The 19,493-nt window shown below is 43.0% G+C and overlaps 1 protein-coding gene across 2 annotated transcripts; it reads left to right on the forward strand.

Moving 5' to 3' along the window:
• sidt2 (SID1 transmembrane family, member 2) lies at window positions 1–19,331 on the forward strand. 2 transcript variants are annotated; one of them, XM_026191436.2, is made up of 27 exons: window positions 1–403; window positions 574–844; window positions 937–1,058; window positions 3,333–3,497; window positions 3,623–3,668; window positions 9,498–9,599; window positions 9,846–9,929; window positions 10,021–10,186; window positions 10,353–10,446; window positions 11,345–11,403; window positions 11,626–11,652; window positions 12,406–12,444; window positions 12,528–12,605; window positions 13,165–13,280; window positions 15,648–15,721; window positions 15,914–15,980; window positions 16,083–16,156; window positions 16,240–16,363; window positions 16,491–16,608; window positions 16,925–17,061; window positions 17,161–17,269; window positions 17,527–17,603; window positions 17,789–17,835; window positions 17,924–18,029; window positions 18,130–18,240; window positions 18,336–18,449; window positions 18,556–19,331. In XM_026191436.2, exons 2-27 carry the CDS (start codon window positions 599–601, stop codon window positions 18,616–18,618), a joined length of 2,565 nt encoding a protein of 854 aa, XP_026047221.2. In that variant the 5' UTR covers window positions 1–403; window positions 574–598; the 3' UTR covers window positions 18,619–19,331. The 2 variants fall into 2 exon arrangements, with proteins under 2 accessions (XP_026047221.2, XP_026047222.2); XM_026191437.2 differs by lacking the exon at window positions 11,626–11,652.
• Window positions 19,332–19,493: the final 162 nt, after the last annotated feature.

Here is a 19,493-nt window from a genome sequence, read left to right on the forward strand (position 1 = left end):
GTCATTACGTCGTGCGTCGGTTTGTTTACTGTCTAAGCGTGCAGGGAGGGTGGGCGCTAACGGCACAGATTTTCACACTGAATCTCTTCCCCCCGCTGGACCAAAATTTCTTGCACAATGCAGCGGTCCTACGAAACCCGATAGTGACAGCCGTTCGCAGTTTTACAGGAAGGCTTTTGTTTTCGACGACAGAACCGAAGTCCGACATGAAAACATGAAGCTGCCTAACCAGCAGTGCTAATGCTAACACGGCGAGTCAGCGAGCTGTCAGATTTCAGGGTTTCATATAGAAGAATTGAGTGTCGCTGGTTTTGTTGTGTTGAAACTTGGCACTGGGCGCATGACTGACAGCGTCTACTTCGTTACGGATGCCGACAGGACGACGCGCAAGTTTATAGCAAATGTAAACACTTCACTGTGTCACTAGCTTTCATTTAGCACCTGCTGTTATTGTCTGAAGGGGCATAGTTGAGCTAGCCTGCCTGCTGTCCTTGTTATTGTTGCTGAATGGGGTGGAGTTATTTTATAGCGTTGTCTCTCCACCCTAGAGTAACTTAAGATATCGTTTCCCAGTTGTAGGAAGACGGTGTCAGGCAAAATGGTGTTAAGAAGCTCCTGGAAATCACGACATAAAAACAGCTGTGGACCTGCTCCCCGTTGGATCCGACCAGGATTGGCTGCCCTGCTCTGGTTATGTGCGATTCGGTTAGCTTGCGGTATTGAGGTGGGGGAGATCAAAACCATCATCCAGAAAGATGCGGAGTTTGATGCCAACTATAATGACATGGTTACGAGTGAAAACCAGACCATTTACGCGTTTAATCACACCATCTCTCGGAATAAGGTGAGTTCGCCTCCTCAGACTTGTCGGTTCGTTTTTTCACCACTTAAAGATTATTATCAGTCCTTTCTCCTTTTCCCTCTCTTGACTTTCAGACTGAGGGAGTGCGTGTGTCTGTGGACGTGTTATCCAACAAGTCGGAGAGCCCAATCTTGTTTGTAGTGCGACAAAAGCAAGGCGTCCTGTCTTTTCAAGTCCCCCTCATTCTCAGAGGCCTGTGAGTACCCCCCACCGTTTACATACATAACATATATACATCACACGTATGTGATGTATAAATGTTAATGTTTTTTCTTACAAAAATCAAGTAATTTAAAATAAAAACTGATGTGGTCTGTAATTTGGTCCATCCCTTAACTCCTTTAACTTCACGTTTTTGTCTAATTGCATATTAAGCTTCCCTTCTTTGTATGTAACCAGAGATGGCCACTCACTGTTATTTTAAATCCTCTAAGTTAGCGTCAAAGCATTTTAAAAGATCTATGTGTTACAGAGTTGAAATTGAAATTGAAACACCAGTATGCATTATGCTTAGTGAGGTGTGGAGTCAATTGTCTAGTCTACAGTAAAGCCAGCAGTAGTTAAACTTACTGTGCCCATGGCAATTTTTAAGTCCTATTCATTTATGTGCAAGTGACATAGAAGAAAGATGAGATACAAAACAGAATATGTGTGGTATGACATGCCAGCTTTTTTGTGTTTTTCTGGACCCAGCAAATGTTTCCTTTTCTTTTTTCTTAATAATGTCTACATTAGTTACTTCACCTTATCCAAAACCTTCTACCAAATCATCTTAAATCAGTGTTTCTCCCCAGATGAGATAAAATGAGTGTATTTAGCTTGTGGAACCAGGTTTTCATTGGCAAACATTTCCCAGCAGGTTCATGTTGACAGCCCTAGTCCAGTTGAAGCCTTTCATGATAGATGCAACTAACAATTGTTTTTTTTTTTCACTTTCCTTTCTTGAAGTACACAGCATGTCTTATCCTCTTTGCAGACATTCAGGGCTTTTGTTATGTCAAGCTCCAAACTGCCAACCATCCATCAGCTATGTGAGCAGACTTGGCAGAGGTTTTCAGAAAATGCCCCTGTTTGGAAAATGAGAGCCCTTAGAGCTCGAATATATTCAGTTACAATTCTTTGTGCCATTTTTACACTGCAGCAGTGATGTGGGGCTGCCAAAGAAAATATCACATTTCAAATTTGGGCTTGCCTAGAGGTGCATTAGTAGGGCTCAGCACATCATTTGGGACTTCTTACATTAGGGCGTGTAGTTAAATATGACATAATTATACAAGATGTTTCCCGGCTTCTCATCGCAGCATTGCTTTTCTTGGGCCTCACTAATGTAGTGACCTATCACAGATATAACCATATTTCAGGATGTCCTGAAAAAAGGTACTTGGGCGTAATTTAAGAACGGTGTCATCTCAGGCTCAGGCTGCACTTTCCACATGTAGCATCACAGCTGTGAAGATAATGGTGTGAGGTCAAGCTGTCTCCTCAACTTTGATTATTATAGTGTGAGGTATCTTCCTAAGTTTTTCTGTTTTCAATAGAACAAAGTTAACATAAAGTAGTATTAAAAATAAACAATAACAGCCAGTATATCGACATTCAATAATTTTTTTTTTAGTCCCCAAACATCAACATTCACCCTAAAAACCTGTTGTTGTTTTGGTGCTGGTAGCTTTATCAGGTTTGTGAACATAGACTATTGTTTGTGATTACAGATGGATTAAATGTAAGCAAAGGCTAATAAGGATGTCCTCTTCCTAAACGCCACGTAGGCACATTTTATTTGAACATGTGTTCCAAGGTTCTTTTTAAGGAGTGTCGGGGTTTAGCTGTAAAAGCAGATGTAGTGGAGAAAGGTGACGAGGCAGTTCAGTCTGCAATCAGTAATTCTTTTCAGAAGTGTGACGGTCATTTGACAAGTTTTGTACGGAGGAAACGGCAAAAACCACTGCCTGTAATGTGCTTGGGATTGTCTCCAAGTCAAACGGCTCCTGTAACCTTACTTCATTGTGTGCAGCGTGATAAAAGGTTCCTAGTTCTGGAGTTTATTTGCCATTGGCCAACAGTCCATTTGTGATGTGTTCCTCTCTTGCACTGGAAGGTTTTGCAACACCAGAATCACCCCGCTGTCAGTCATTGCTTTGTTGGTCTCATGGTCAGACCACGTTTTTAGCAGCTCACTAATGAACTTTGGACTCTCACTTCCTCCTTTGTGAACCACCAGTGCAGAGATGGGGAGATAATGTCATTGTGAGGTTTGCATTCAACCACTTTTAAAGGAAAAATTACGTTTATGTTTCAACTTGTCAGATTGTGTAACTGTCAAACAAAAAAACCCACCTGATTTGCTTCGTTCTTATAATATTAGAGAATATACAAGAAGGAAGGAATGAATGTATGAGAGGTTATGGGAAACTTGATCTTTGTTGTCCCCTCCTTTTTTTTTTTTTTTCCTTTGTTCCTTTTTCATCAGCTATCAGAGGAAGTACCCTTACTACGATGTGGGCAGGACACTGTGCCAACCTCCAACCCGGGCCGCCTCGGAGACCCAGTACTTCTTTGTGGACGTGTCTACCCTGTCCAGTCAGGGTACAAACTACCAGCTCAGAGTGAGCCGTGTTGAAAGTTTCACCCTGCAGTGAGTGTTATCTGTTATGTAATAAATCAAACACAGTACGTGGTACCTGCCTGAATTCCCATCTTATTGCACTGTACATCAGCCTGTGTTATTTGAATGACACGTTTTGTTTAACTTGATTACAGAACAAACAAGAAATTCAGCTTCACTGCATCACCATCCCAACCTCAGGTAAACTGCCTGGTACCATAGCTCTGTGTGACAGTAGGCTCCTTCTTTACATAACTGTGTTGAGTCAAAGAAATGTGCACCACAGATGGGGGAGTTTGTGGGTGGGGGAGGGACTCATGACAAGAAATGTGCAGGAAGCCAGCTGAAAGTATACATGTGAAAGAGGATGTTATGAATGCAGGGAATTTCTGATTTTGTGTAGTTATATTACATTAAAAAAATCTTTTTCTTGAGTAAGCTCTGTTTTCTGCACATCCAATCATTTAAACAAAGTTTTGCTTTCTTTTTGGCCTTTGATGACACTTTCATTGGATCGTGTTAGGTTTTTGTTTTGGATGTGCGGGGTGTGTAGATTTGTGTGGATTGCAGGGCTTTAAACTCAGTTTTACCTCACATCCATGTGTAGTTAATGGACACCTTTTAAGAACATAACCTTCTCATTTCCAGTTTGAGCCACGTAACGTCTTCAGACAGTCAACAACAAAGATGTTCAGATATTATACTATTTAGTCAGGCATAATAATGCAGTCTGACTGGAGTAGTCTATACTGCAGCAAACAGAACAACCTGTTTCACAAGCCTTTATGTGACAGTTACTGGGAGCATGGGTTGTTTATTTAACCCAAATACACACTTATGTTAAAGCTAAATAATGCTTTCATTTTGTATGCGCATGTGTTTCTAAAAAGCAAACTATGTTGCTGAGCATGTAGTTTACCTCTGGCCTACAGCTTAGGCTTCCTGCATGATGGTGGCTGCAAAGAAAGAAAATAACCACTGCAAATAAACCTCACAGTTTCTCTAAAGGTTCCAGACTCTACAGGGAGTGCAGAATTATTAGGCAAATGAGTATTTTGTCCACATCATCCTCTTCATGCATGTTGTCTTACTCCAAGCTGTATAGGCTCGAAAGCCTACTACCAATTAAGCATATTAGGTGATGTGCATCTCTGTAATGAGAAGGGGTGTGGTCTAATGACATCAACACCCTATATCAGGTGTGCATAATTATTAGGCAACGTCCTTTCCTTTGGCAAAATGGGTCAAAAGAAGGACTTGACAGGCTCAGAAAAGTCAAAAACAGTGAGATATCTTGCAGGGGGATGCAGCAGTCTCAAAATTGCAAAGCTTCTGAAGCGTGATCATCGAACAATCAAGCGTTTCATTCAAAATAGTCAACAGGGTCGCAAGAAGCGTGTGGAAAAACCAAGGCGCAAAATAACTGCCCATGAACTGAGAAAAGTCAAGCGTGCAGCTGCCAAGATGCCACTTGCCACCAGTTTGGCCATATTTCAGAGCTGCAACATCACTGGAGTGCCCAAAAGCACAAGGTGTGCAATACTCAGAGACATGGCCAAGGTAAGAAAGGCTGAAAGACGACCACCACTGAACAAGACACACAAGCTGAAACGTCAAGACTGGGCCAAGAAATATCTCAAGACTGGTTTTTCTAAGGTTTTATGGACTGATGAAATGAGAGTGAGTCTTGATGGGCCAGATGGATGGGCCCGTGGCTGGATTGGTAAAGGGCAGAGAGCTCCAGTCCGACTCAGACGCCAGCAAGGTGGAGGTGGAGTACTGGTTTGGGCTGGTATCATCAAAGATGAGCTTGTGGGGCCTTTTCGGGTTGAGGATGGAGTCAAGCTCAACTCCCAGTCCTACTGCCAGTTTCTGGAAGACACCTTCTTCAAGCAGTGGTACAGGAAGAAGGCTGCATCCTTCAAGAAAAACATGATTTTCATGCAGGACAATGCTCCATCCCACGCGTCCAAGTACTCCACAGCGTGGCTGGCAAGAAAGGGTATAAAAGAAGAAAAACTAATGACATGGCCTCCTTGTTCACCTGATCTGAACCCCATTGAGAACCTGTGGTCCATCATCAAATGTGAGATTTACAAGGAGGGAAAACAGTACACCTCTCTGAACAGTGTCTGGGAGGCTGTGGTTGCTGCTGCACGCAATGTTGATGGTGAACAGATCAAAACACTGACAGAATCCATGGATGGCAGGCTTTTGAGTGTCCTTGCAAAGAAAGGTGGCTATATTGGTCGCTGATTTGTTTTTGTTTTGTTTTTGAATGTCAGAAATGTATATTTGTGAATGTGGAGATGTTATATTGGTTTCACTGGTAAAAATAAATAATTGAAATGGGTATATATTTGTTTTTTGTTAAGTTGCCTAATAATTATGCACAGTAATAGTCACCTGCACACACAGATATCCCCCTAAAATAGCTAAAACTAAAAACAAACTAAAAACTACTTCCAAAAACATTCAGCTTTGATATTAATGAGTTTTTTGGGTTCATTGAGAACATGGTTGTTGTTCAATAATAAAATTATTCCTCAAAAATACAACTTGCCTAATAATTCTGCACTCCCTGTATTAATATTAAAACTTTCCTTTACTGAGATTTAGCTCTGAAAACCAACCAAATAACCAAAAAAATGAACATATTTTGTTGTAGTTGCTTGCCTCTTTGTTTCGCCCTCTTTTCCTTGTCTGTGGCTGTATGGATCTATAATCATCTATACCAGGGGTCTGCAACCCTAGGCACGTGTGCCAACTGGGTTAACTGATGGCACGAACATAGCTGGACTGGCCATCGGGCATACTGGGCATTCGCTTTTTTTTTTTTTTTCTCTTTGTAACGGTATAAACAATGAAAGGTGGTGGATTGGCCAGATGCTGGTCGGTGTGTAAAAATAACTCAGTTGTTTGGTGGTGGCTGTGGCAGTGCTTCCTCAGATTCAGTAACATTAGCAAGTGGTGGAGGCCAGCAGGTGGATGAGAGAAAGGGGAGGCAGGAGGAGGAGAGAGCCGAGGTGGCCACTGGTCCGAGCATCAGGTGAACTGAACTTCAGGTAAGAAGTTATGACCTGCAGTCTATCTGGGTCAGATATAAACCAAGTTTAGGTGGAGTTTATTTTCGTTGTGCTGACTTTTTACAGTCAGTTACAGTAATTCGTACTGCGTACTAGCTAGCATGACGGAGTTTATATACAGCTGGGTGGGTGCTTTGATGTTACTGATAGTGAACTTTATTTTATTCATAAGGTTAGTTAGTGGAGTTGCCAACCGTCCCGTAAAAAGACGGAATCGTCCCGCATTCAGAGAAATTATTACTCGTTTCGTGTTGAGGTGAAAAGGAACAGTTTGTCCCGGACTTTAGCTAGAATGGAAAAGACACAAAGCTGGAGATATTCTGTGTCTTTGCTGCACAGCTGCCTCTTCTTCTCTCATTCTCTCCCCCTCCCTCTCCTGTTTCTACTTCAATCATGAAACTGATCAATGATCAGCTGATCAGCTTTTCTCTCTTGTTTGTTTATCGCCCACTTTGCGCCAGAAAGAGGAAACCGCCGAATGTTGCGCTAAACAACAGCAGCACGTTTAAGCTTGATCAGCTGTTGTTAGAATTTATTTAATATTAATTTCTAGTATCAGCTGATGTTTGCTGGAGCCACAGCTGTTAAGCTGCTGGTCATGATATCGGTTTGGATATGTGGTGAGAGGGAAACATGAAGATGAAACCAGGAGATGTCCTTACTGAATCATCAGAGCTGAACAGGTGATGGAGAAACAGGTTTACCTTTTAGGTGACATGAATGAGTTGAAGGGAAGTTCTGAACTGTTTCTGAGAGACAAATAACCCCAGGATCCTTTTTTACGCTGACAGCTGGTAACTGTGCAGGTGCGGATCTAGCAAAGTTTTGCCAGGGGGGCCAGGTAGGGCATTAACAGGGAAAGGGGGGCACAAGGAAATACTTTCTTATTCTCATTTAAAATGTCTATCTTTTAATAAATAATTATCTGAAGCTTACAACCAAAGGTTTTTATCTGATGTAAAATGTATAGAAATCATACATATAACATCGAAGCAGCTGGAATCCACAGCTGTGCGTGTTCATGCAGCTTGCATTTTCACCTGCTGGACATCACTACCTGACAAGTTTAACTGTCTTCAGAACATTGCAGAGGCCTTATTGACAGTATTTGGCTCTACATATCTGTGTGAACAGATCTTCTCTCACATGAGTGTCCTCAGGCAGCCGTCTGAATGCTTGACACTCGGAGACCTGTGTCTCTGAGTGGGAGACCAGAGATCACATCAACATGTGTGTCTCTGTATTAACAGACATACCATAATGGCTTAGTTTATTTTTCTTACCATTGTTGTGAGGAGACCATAAATAGCATTTGCATTTTCTGTTGTACAGTTCTTGTTATGGATAAAAAGTCTTTTTTTTTTTTTTTTTTTTTTTTTTTTTTTTCAAAATAGCTGATAACTATTCGCTGATAGCTCCCAACATCTGCGAACAGATATAATTCTATAAAGTGGTTCTATATATTGTGTAACTGTTAATATAGAGCGTTATTACATTTATTGCTAATGCAATCATATGGCACACTGACCTCTGAGGAAATTTTAAATGGCACTCGTCATCAGAAAGGTTGCCTACACCTCATCTATACAGTCCTATGTAAAAGAATGAAGTAAAACTTGTCATTCAGTAGCTTACAGTTGGCTTTTGGAAGCAATAACTTGAAGTAATTCTTTTCTGTATGACTTTATCAGTATTGTCATGGAGTGAGTTTGTTGCTGATTTATGCAGAGCTCTCTCCAGGTTCCTTCACATTTTCAGTCAGGTTGAGGTCTGGACATTGCAACACCTTGTTTCTTTTCTTCTTTTTTTTTAGCTGTTTATTCTGTTCTAGATTTGCTGCTATGATTGGGGTTGTTGTCCTATTGCGTGACCCAGTTTGGACCAAGCTTTAGCTCTCACGCTGGTATCCTGACATTTGAATCACGAATACTTTTGTAAACAGAGGGGTTTGTGGTCAACTCAATGACTGCATGGAGCCCAGGTTCTGTGGTTGCAAAACAAACCCAACCCATCACCCCTCCACCACCGTGCTTCGGGGTTGGTCTGAGATGTTTGTTCTGATAAGCTTGGTTAGCGCCAAACGTGTTGCTGTGCGTTATGGATAAGCATCTACACTTTAGTCTCGTCTGTTCAAAGGACATTGTTCCAGTTTGAGTTTTTTCTAATTGTCCTGTTATGAACTTTAACATTTAACTGCGGCTTGTAGCGTCTGAGATGTCGCTGTTGGGTTTTTTGCAGTTTCTTTAAGCTTTGCACGGTGTGACCTTGGGGTGAATTTTCTGGCATTTCCACTCCTGAGAAGATGGTGACATATTGTTAACTTACCTGTGAATGCTCCTGAGCAGCAAATTGCCAAAACTTCTGCTTTTGCAGAGGTGCTCACACTTGCTGATGACCGAGCAATCAAGTGTGTTTGATTATCAGCACCTGGCTCCTCCTTACACTCTTCATTCCCATAGCAGCAGTATGGGTGCACTGAGTTATGCTCAAAACTGCCAATCCTGTGAAAACCTTACTTTTCACACGACTGTATGTTATTTGAAAACGGAGATCAGCTTGTGGCAAATGACTCCATGACTTTCTTTTGACACTTGATGAAGACGTTGTCAGTCTCTGACCTCTTTTAAGACAGTCTGCTTTCTGCATCAGCTTTGCTTCGTTCTCCCAGTCTGTGCTTGTAAGCTATCAGGTCAGCTCATTTGTATGCGTGAGGTGCTCTGCAGTCGAGGGCTACAACTGAACTGGATAAAACCTTTTGAGAACCTGGAGTGGGAGGCTCTCAGTAACATATCACTTATCAAATTGTGCAAATGGCCCGTGGGGTGACGTATTGGTTTAATGGTTTATTGTGCTGTCAGCAATTAAAACGCCATCCTCAAGTCGATCTTTCTGAAAACTGCCTCGCTGACTGTTGTCCTCTTCTTTCCCTCTCCTTTTCTCTCAGTATTTCAAGTATGTCTTCCAAGACGGGGTGGATACTGTGATCGTCAAGGTCAACTCGGACATGACTTTCCCCTGTTCTGTCATGTCCATCCAGGACATCCAGGTACAGTTATCCAGAGCACACATTCAGCTGTGCTGCAGCAGCCCTCAAGAGGCCCCTCCCTCAGCCTCAGTGGTCAGCGTGCAGTAGCACTCTGAGACCACATGAGGGCATCACAGTGGATACCACAGCTGATTTCTTGCTGTTCAAAAATGTTTTCTTATTTACTTCTGAAACAATCCATCTGAATCTTTCTTTTTTCACATCTAATTCAGTTTTTTTTCTCCCTCTCTCACTGTCTCCATTCAGTGCCCCATTTATGACCTTGACAACAACGTGGCCTTCATTGGGATGTACCAGACTATGACAAAAAAAGGTGCCATCACCGTGCAGGTAGTGTCCCGCAGAAATTCAGAGCTTATTGGAACCGGTTGCGATAAATCCTGGTGTAGATTTGAATGTAGGTGTTTCTGCCTTTATCTAGAGGAAAGATTTCCCCAGCAACAGTTTCTACGTGGTGGTGGTGGTAAAAACTGAGGACGAGGCATGCGGCGGCCCGCTGCGCTTCTACCCTCTGAGACCCGATCAGCTGATTGACGCCGGCAATCGCAGCAAGGCCCTCGATGTGATGGTCTCACCCGCAATCAACTGTAAGTCACATGGCTACATATGTGAAGCGCTGAGGGTTAGCATGTGCTAAAAGAAGCAGAGATTTCTCTGCTTGTGTTGTTTAGATTTGGTTTTTTTGGCAGCAGATACAGAATGTTGTGTCTTACTATGCAAATTAGCTTACAGTTAATATGTCCTCCCGTGCAGTGGAGGCGTACGTGATGGGAATGCTGTTCTGTTTGGGGATCTTCTTCTCATTCTACCTCCTGACCTTGCTCTGTGTCTGTCTAGAGCGTGCACGGTAAGGTTTTGAAATTGCCTCTGCAGCAAAGTCATCATTTGCTTTGTTTATCTGCTACTTGTACAAAAGAGTTTCCAGTTGCGGCGGTCGTGTTGGAATGTTCTTCACTTAGAAAAGCCATCTCTGCATCTTTGTCTTCCACTATTGCATGAAGCTTGATTATGTTATACTCAAAACCCAGAAAAAGTAAAGCATATGCATATATAAATAAACTGATCTCACACCTGTAGGAAATATCAGGCCTGCATCTTTTTTTCTGTTTTTATTGTGTCTCCCTTTTTTTCTGGCTTGTTTTCGGAGTAGAAGGAAGTACGTGCTTTAGGGTGTGCCCTTCCAAACGGACCTCAAAACTCAACAGCATATGCAGGAGCTTTTTAAAAAGCTGCAGGTGGGCAGAAGGAATAGCTGATTAATTGAAAAGAGCTGAACAGTAAACGTCAGAAATGGCTTAACCGTTAGCTGTCATGCATTTATTTTTTTTGGCTGTTGAATTTCACTGAAGTGAAAGCAGAGCAGGGAATCAGGAATTATGTTGTACACATCTGCAAAACCCTGTGAGGAAGATGCAACTTTTAACCAAAGTCTTCACCCGAAACACAGAATAGAAAAGCCAGGGTGGCAACAAAACAACCGTCTTTGCAAATCTGCACCGCAACAAAAAGACGCAGGCAGACGGCAACTTGTAGCTGCCTGAAAATGACAGAAAGTTTTGCACTTTGGTTGGAAAAACAACAACTAATTTCCAACCTCCTGTACATCAATTAGTCCCTCTCCAGCCCACGTTTCAACCCACGAGGTCGGACGTCATATTGTCAGAGTAGATCTGCACTGCAGGAATGACACTGCACTGAATACAAATTGTGTTCATTTGCATTTTTCCCCCTCTCTGTTTCTGCAGACTGAACAAGAGGAGAAATGTGTTTCTGAATCCTGCCGACATGTCACCTGCTGAGACAGGTAACCCAGCAACTAGCTCTGATGGACCGGCCCATTAGGAGCAGTGTGCACTGACCACAAACCAGCAAGCTTGTTCTGTTCTGTTAATTAAATACCAGAGTAAATGTGATCCTAAACTGGACTGATCATGCAGTCCCACAGCTGTTTGCCACTCTTTTATCTCAGAGCTGAATGTTTAAGCGTGTACTGAATGTGTATCTTTCTCTCCCCCCTGCCATTCAGCCTCTCTGCTCGGGAAGAACAGCGACGGTATACAGACACAGTTACTCCCCTTGTGCACTCGTTGCCCTCTCTCAGTCTGTGTTGCTTGTCTGCAGATGCTCTGCATGCAGTAGCTTCCATACTTTACCCTACAAAGAAGAGAAAGAGACGTTTTCGGCTGCAGGGCTTCATGGACATAAACGTGGCTCTGTTCTGAGGCTTTTCTGGCTTTACAGAGATACAGATATGCACTCACATGGGTCTTTGTTAGCTTCTTTTGCCTGTGTTTGTAACAGTGTTATCCTTTTGTAGTCCTCACAGCTTCATGGCTTTGAGCTAAAGAAACACGTGAGCATATTTTCAGCAGCACTCCCATTAAAAGCATGAAGGCGCTAAGATGAATGCAAGCGCTGCTGATGTGCTTTTTTTGGCTGCTGGCTGCCTCCCAGTGTGTATCTGTATCTATCCACTGCAGTAGTTGCTGCCACTGTTTGATTTTAAACCACTAGTTTTGAAATAATCCTCTTCACTGCATCTCATTTCTCAGCTTTCACACTTTTGGAGATTAATAACTTTTTTTTGCCCCCAGCCAGAAAAGAATTTAAGGAATTGCATTTTTTCACTGGATTCCTTCACGTGTTTACGTCCGCCTCACCTCCCTGTTTTCCTGACTAACACAGTGATCATTGTGCAGTGTTAGGATACTAACTAAACGTTGATCGTAGTGCCGCTTGTTTGTGCATGTGAGCATTTGGGAGCGTGTATCCTTTCTTGGATTTTTGAAAGTTTGTGTCTTTACAGGAAAAACTCCAGCCTCACCAAATGAATATGGCTCATTTGGTGAGTATTTAAAAAAACAAACATTTAGTCTTTGTGATGTCATTGTTTGATTGCCAATGAACGAAGAGTCATCTCCTCCTCAGCCGACAATGGCAGCACAATGAGTTCAGAGGCCATTACCGACAGCGCCACTTCAACTGACAACAACTATGGATACATGGGTATGAGCAAACAGAGACTCACACGTCCTTTTTTCCGTCTTTCTTGTTTTTTTGGCCCACTCTGCAGAGCGGCTTGAACATGGATTCTTAGCAGCTCCACACCCTCACTGGTTTTCTGTGTGTCTTTGTTCATTAGGACAGGAGCCTTTCAAACGTCGACCAATCCTCAATCACCTTCACTACATAGCCATCCGCATCGGTGACACGCTACCATATAACTAGCCGAATCAGCACCCCAAACCAATCAGCCACCATGTCAATCAAATATCAGTGGAGTTAAGAGGCCGGGAAAGTGGCCACTTCTCTCCACTGATGGCACTCAAATGAACAGCGACGGTGATCTCATCAACGCAAAGATCATCTGACCAAAAAAAAAATCATTCTGGTCATCTATTTAATCATTTTGAAAATTGAAGATCATTTTTGAAAGGTGTGATGTGTTGGATCACCTTTTTGCATCAGCCTGCAACTCCCTTAAATCCAGTCGTTGGTCTGCCTGCTCACGTTGTGCCTCCACTAGACAGAATGACTCTCTTTTGCTCTTCCCTCCTCCAATCAGAGCGATCGCTGGAAAGTGTCACACGGAGCAGGCAGGAGTCTTTGAGCTCCATTGAGGAGGATGACTATGACACACTGGATGACATACACTCCGACAAGAACATTGTTCGCACAAAGGTACGTGAAAATCATTTTTCCTGCCTCAGAATGGCACAGATGTGGCTTTCTGCACATCTGGCTTATTTAGAATGAAAAGATCTGTGAATGTGCAAAGTAGTCCTCACCTCTAGTACCTCAGGGTACTAGAACAAAAACATCCATCTGATCTGTTTGGTCACTAACAGATTGCTGGATTCATCTGTGGAGATGGTGAGCCAAACTGGAAACTGGAGGCATAACTTTTTTTTTTCTTTGATAACAAACATTCTCATTTCCATTTGTGTCAAGTATTTGCCAAGTTTCGCTACATCTCTGAGAGTTTAAACCCCAGCCGGGTCTTTAAAACTCGAGCAGCATCCTAAAAACTTGGTTTTGTTCATCTGGATCATCTGGCGTTTTCAGGGGGAGAAATGTATTGTCACTCATCCAGGTGACTTCTTCGGTTTCCCCAACCTTATAAACAGTACCTATGCACAATGACTGAAACCAGCCCCACTGAATGAACAATGTGCTGTGAGGTCAGTTTCTTGATCATTAATATGCAATTTGTCATTCACAAATCAACAGCCACTGATCAATGGTTTATGATCAGTGGCTGTTGATCAGTTGCCATGAGTCCCATTCACAGAGAGTCGGGGAATGGCTGCAATCGCAGCATTGTAAGATGGTGAAAGATGCACCCTTAGGCCCCCTCCTCGATTCAGAGATGGTCTTTCCTTTTTCACGTAAATGGCCTCTTTGACTCCGCGCTCAAAACCAGCCTTCCTCCCTGTCCAAGATGTGTCCTCATCATTGAAAGAGTGCAGTCTATTCACACCTACAGGCCAGTGGACAGAGTCCAGGAGGTAGCTCTCCTGTGTTGTGCCATCTGCTTCGCCAGAGGTTGTTTGGTTCCCCCCCCCCCCAATGTATAAATCACAGCAATCCTCCTGGCACTTAACAGCGTATGCTACATTACTCCGTTTGTCCCGAGGGACCCGATCCTTGGTGTGGACCAACTTTTAGCGCAGTGTGTTTTGGGGTTTGAAAGCTACAGAAAGGTGCCTTCCCAGCTTTGACAAATGTCCAGTTGGGATAACCACATTTACTCAGGGCCTTCTTGGTATGATGTTCTTTTGCTTCCCTGGCTGCTGTCTGTGGGGGTGGAGTTTGCGCTGTGTTGTAGTGTCCTGATGACACAGAATTTATGCTCCAGTGGATGATGAGAGTCAAACCTTGAATACTGACATTTGATTTTCACCCAGATGTCACCCACGTACTTGAACCAGTGACTTGGTACTGAACCATCCTGTAATCTCTTACAAACGACCTTCACTGCTTCAGTAAAGACAGATGTAACATCGTACAAGACCTTTGTTTCATCTGCCTCCATAATGACATCTCTCACCTTCTCAACAAAATCCAAGCTGTTCTGGATGTGGTGTTCAGCGGGTTGAGGGTCGAAGCCAGAAACTTTGAGATGTTATAGGTGACCGAGTTGATCATACAGACAATTGGTCTTAGAGCTACCTCCTGTTTATGTCTCTTCAGTAAACCATACAGACTTGGTGTAGCTTCTCCTGGGTATAGCCTGTGGTATGAAGTCCGGTCAGTAGCATTGTCTTGTTCTTTTTTTTATTTTTATTATTATTATCTCTTTTATTGGGACAGCTGTTGAACATAACAGTAGTTAGCCTTTTTACATTTTCTTTGCTGTCACATTTTAACTTATAATTGAAAAATAAAGAAGACAGGAAAAGAAAAGAAGAAAAAAAACAACAACAAACAAACAAACAAACAAACAAAACTAGGGTTAGGAGGCAGCAGGGCAGGTAGGTTTACGTAGAACTCAGGGTTGTAACATCATACACAAAATCACACCTCATATGCTTAACATAGTCTGTCCATTTAGACCATATTCCGTAGAAGGTATCCCTCTGAAGTTTAAGAGAAAATGACACTTAGCATTGTCTTGTTCTAACTGCTTCAGACAATCTATCACATCTTCCTGTAACCACTTCCTGGGTCTCGTTTCAGGGGCTCATAAGTATTTTTCTCACTGACCAATGACAAAATTTTCTCATGGTCTTTCTGGTTTAGCAAAACCATCAAGCAGCATTCCCTTCCATAAAAGCCAGCTCTGAGCTCACACACACGTGCACACACAGTGTAAAACGAAGAGCAGGGCAGCAGATATTCTCATACTGAGCTCAAATGAAACAAGTGCACAGAGACAATTTAATAATGTGTTCCTTCGTTATATTAACCCTCTAAACCAGAGTCACAAATTTAAAAAACTTGTCAGCAGTAAAGAGTTTGAACATTAATTAGGCGAGGTTAATGCTTTCTTCATCCAGACTTTAATAAAGTAATCAAAGTAATAAAGTCCTCTTCTTCCTCTTACAGAAATTTCTGTACGTGGCGGACTTGGCCCGCAAAGACAAGAGGATCCTCAGCAAGAAGTACCAAATCTACTTCTGGTGAGTTCTCTTGTTGCACCCATGATAAGAAACATGATATTCTTTTATATCTAAGCCAAATCAATTCACAGTGAATTAACCAAGCCATAGTTTGACATTATATGAAACATTAAAAAAATTACTGATTATTAATGAAGTGCTGCAGATCTGATGGTTGTGAGTGGCTGAAAGTAATAATTGTACCCTCTTCAGGAACATTGCTACGATTGCTGTGTTTTACGCCCTGCCAGTCGTCCAGCTGGTCATCACCTATCAAACGGTAACAATGATTTTATAAAGCATGGCGACACTTTTTTTAAAAAAAAGATTCCGATAAGCCGTCAGCTCGCTAATACGACGTGTGCATCTCTGTTCTCCACAGGTTGTCAATGTTACAGGAAACCAGGACATCTGCTACTACAACTTCCTGTGCGCCCACCCGCTCGGAGCTCTAAGGTTTGCAGTCGAGCACAGTGTGTTAACATGTCCAACGTCATCAGCTAACCCGCGTAAAGTAACGATTAACTAATTCCACACAGCGCTTTCAACAACATCCTCAGTAACCTTGGTTACGTGATGCTGGGGCTCCTCTTTCTCCTCATCGTCCTCAAGAGAGACCTCGCCCAAAATCGTGCTCTGGAGCGGCATGACGTCAACGCGCTGGTGAGGCACACGCACACTGACAAACGTGTAGTCATTTGTCATGAAGATGTGTTTTTAAAGATTTAGATGATGATGATGATGATTGACAGCGGTAGTTTAGTTATCAGGTTGTCTCTTCCTCCTTCAGGAGTGCGGTATCCCAAAGCACTTTGGCCTCTTCTATGCCATGGGAACTGCTCTGATGATGGAGGGTTTGCTCAGTGCCTGCTACCACGTCTGTCCCAACTACACCAACTTCCAGTTTGGTAAGAACGATTGTGTCCTTACTCAGACTCGACATGGTTACAGTTGTTTTTACCTTTGTCAGGATCAGTAGTCTGAAGAGAGTTTTGGCTTTAAGCAGCTGTCACTTCAAAGGAAGATGAGGTTTCCTGGCTTTAGTCTGCATCAGTTCTTTGTGCGGTTACATTTTTACTGCTTCAGCCAGTTTCTTGAGTTTCTGCTGGCTGTAAAATTTGTGAATGCATTATTTTTTTGTCTCTCTGTCTGTTTACTTTGAGTCCTGGGCTGAAAAAAGTTCAAGTTGCATGCGGTACATTTGAGTTGTTCTCCTCCCTGCAGACACCTCCTTCATGTACATGATTGCTGGACTGTGTATGCTGAAGCTCTATCAGAAGAGACACCCGGACATCAACGCGAGCGCTTACACCGCTTACGCCTGCCTCGCCGCTGTCATCTTCTTTTCTGTGCTGGGAGTGGTAAGTACGCACACACAATACAAAACCTGAGTTATGCTTTATGGTCTAAAAACACGGATTTCTTAATAATCATTGTGCTGTGCTTTTTTTTCCTCTCAGGTATTTGGGAGAGACAACACAGCCTTCTGGATTGTTTTCTCTGTGATCCACATTCTGGCCACGCTGCTGCTCAGCACACAGCTCTACTATATGGGTCGATGGAGGCTCAGTAAGATCACAGAAAGAAAGCAAACTCAGTCCAGTGGGCTTTACTGGCTTAAAATGAGTCACGTTAGACTAATAACTGACTGCAACTAAAGTAGTCCAGGATTATATTAAGGCTGTCGTGTGAGCGTGTGTCTCACATAAGCTAGCAAATCAGAGTAACTAACATTTAAATCCACTTATCGGGATATTCTAATAAAATAAAGCAGCTTATAATCCTTGTTGTTCTCTCTCCTTCCTCTCTGTGTGTTCACGTATCAGACGCTGGGATCATGCGTAGGATAGTTTACGTCATCTACACAGACTGCATCAGGCAGTGCAGCGGGCCGATGTACATTGTGAGTAACGGCCAGAAAATCCAGTATCAGTGTATTGCATAAGGTAGCAGGTCCTTCTGCCTTTACCTGGTAACTCAATTATTATCTTATCTTAACGACCGGTAGTTGCAGAGAGCAATAAAAGGCATCGGTGAGTCCTGATGACCTGCTTTTTAATCATTTTTCCGCCGGTGTATGTCTTTCAGGACCGCATGGTTCTGCTTGTGATGGGGAACATAGTCAACTGGTCTCTGTGAGTAAAACAAACTATGTTTTCAGCTCATTTAAATCAGCAGAGTGCGGAGGAGGCAGGTGATGTGTATCTCGCTATCTCTCTGCAGGGCTGCCTACGGCCTCATACAGAGACCCAACGACTTTGCCTCGTACCTGTTGGCCATCGCCATCTGTAACCTGTTGCTCTACTTTGCCTTTTATATCATCATGAAGGTTTGTGTGTTTAGTAACTCTGCGCATGTGAGAAGCAACAGGAGAAAGTAGCAGACATGTTTGGGACCTTTGGAGCTCACAGTTTTCTGTTTGTGCCCAGCTGCGGAGCGGTGAGAGAATCAAGTGTCTGGCGCTGGTGTGTATTCTCTTCACGGCGGTTGTGTGGGGCTTTGCGCTGTATTTCTTCTTCCAGGGTCTCAGCACCTGGCAGGTTAGCCACACACACACACACACACACACAAACCTATGAGATTTGGGCTCATGTGAAAAGACACTTGGATTACTTGTTTCTCTCCTCTGGTACAGAAAACTCCAGCTGAGTCTCGTGAGCACAACAGGGACTGCATCCTGCTATCATTCTTTGACGACCACGACATTTGGCATTTCCTGTCCTCCATCGCTATGTTTGGATCCTTCTTGGTATTATGAGTCATGTTTAAGTTTGTTTAAACATGCAGGATATGCAGTTGGTCTAGAATGAGGCGTTAAAACCTTAATATCCAATATTACCTCTGCTCCCCCTCAGGTCCTCCTGACCATGGACGACGACCTCGACACCGTCCAGAGAGACAAAATCTACGTCTTCTAGATTTGCCAGATCTGCGAAGAGCTCTGCTCTTTCTCTCTGCCTTATCACCCTGTCTGTTTGCATCCCCTCCATCTTTTTCAAAAAGCACAGCCAGTAGCCTGTTTCTGGGCTGTCGATGAGCACCTCTCTGCCTCGTGGAGAGTCGGGGAGGAGCAACAGGCCCCTCCCTCTACCTGCGTGGACACTAATGTGCCAATAGAAGCCGGAACGTCGTCGAGCGATGCTGAAGTGTTTCGTCCTCTCGCTGCCATCATCGATGTAACTGTTGTGAGCACCGTTTACTGCTGACGATTAACGGTGTGCATTCTCGCTTGACACGAAACTCGTCCACTTTAACTTATTTTATATTGTCTGCATTACATTTGGCCTGGAAGTCAGCAATGTATTTTAATTACTGTTTATATGCTGTGTGTGTTTGTACAGGTGTGTGCGTGCGTGCGTGTTTTCAAAAATAATTGTGGGAAGATGAATCCTGTCCAGTCTGTGGCCTTCAATGTTCTAATCATAGTAGTCACAATACTGTGTTCTGATTGGTCAGATCTGCAAGCTAGCCGTCCTCCTCCTTGAGGGAATATCCATGAAGACATGATTGTATTTACTTGTAACTGCCCTTAAGTGTGACTCTTAAAGGTATTTTTGCACTCTACAAAAAATGAATTTTATTGTCAGGCATTGCAGTGAAAGGATACTCAATAATAAAGGTCTTTTCTGAAGTGTGGTCTATTTTTCCAATACCTGGCTTTGATAAGATCATCTCGGGCACAACAGCTCCACCCACCTGCTGTTTGGATCTTCTGTTTGAGAGGGGCAGCCATTCAGAAGTAACCTGGCTTAATTACTGAGCCCAATTTAGAGCATTGGAAAAAGAGCAGCTC

The sequence above is a fragment of the Astatotilapia calliptera genome, chromosome 14 (assembly GCF_964374335.1).
Source record: "Astatotilapia calliptera chromosome 14, fAstCal68.1, whole genome shotgun sequence".
Taxonomy (NCBI): Eukaryota; Metazoa; Chordata; class Actinopteri; order Cichliformes; family Cichlidae; genus Astatotilapia; species Astatotilapia calliptera.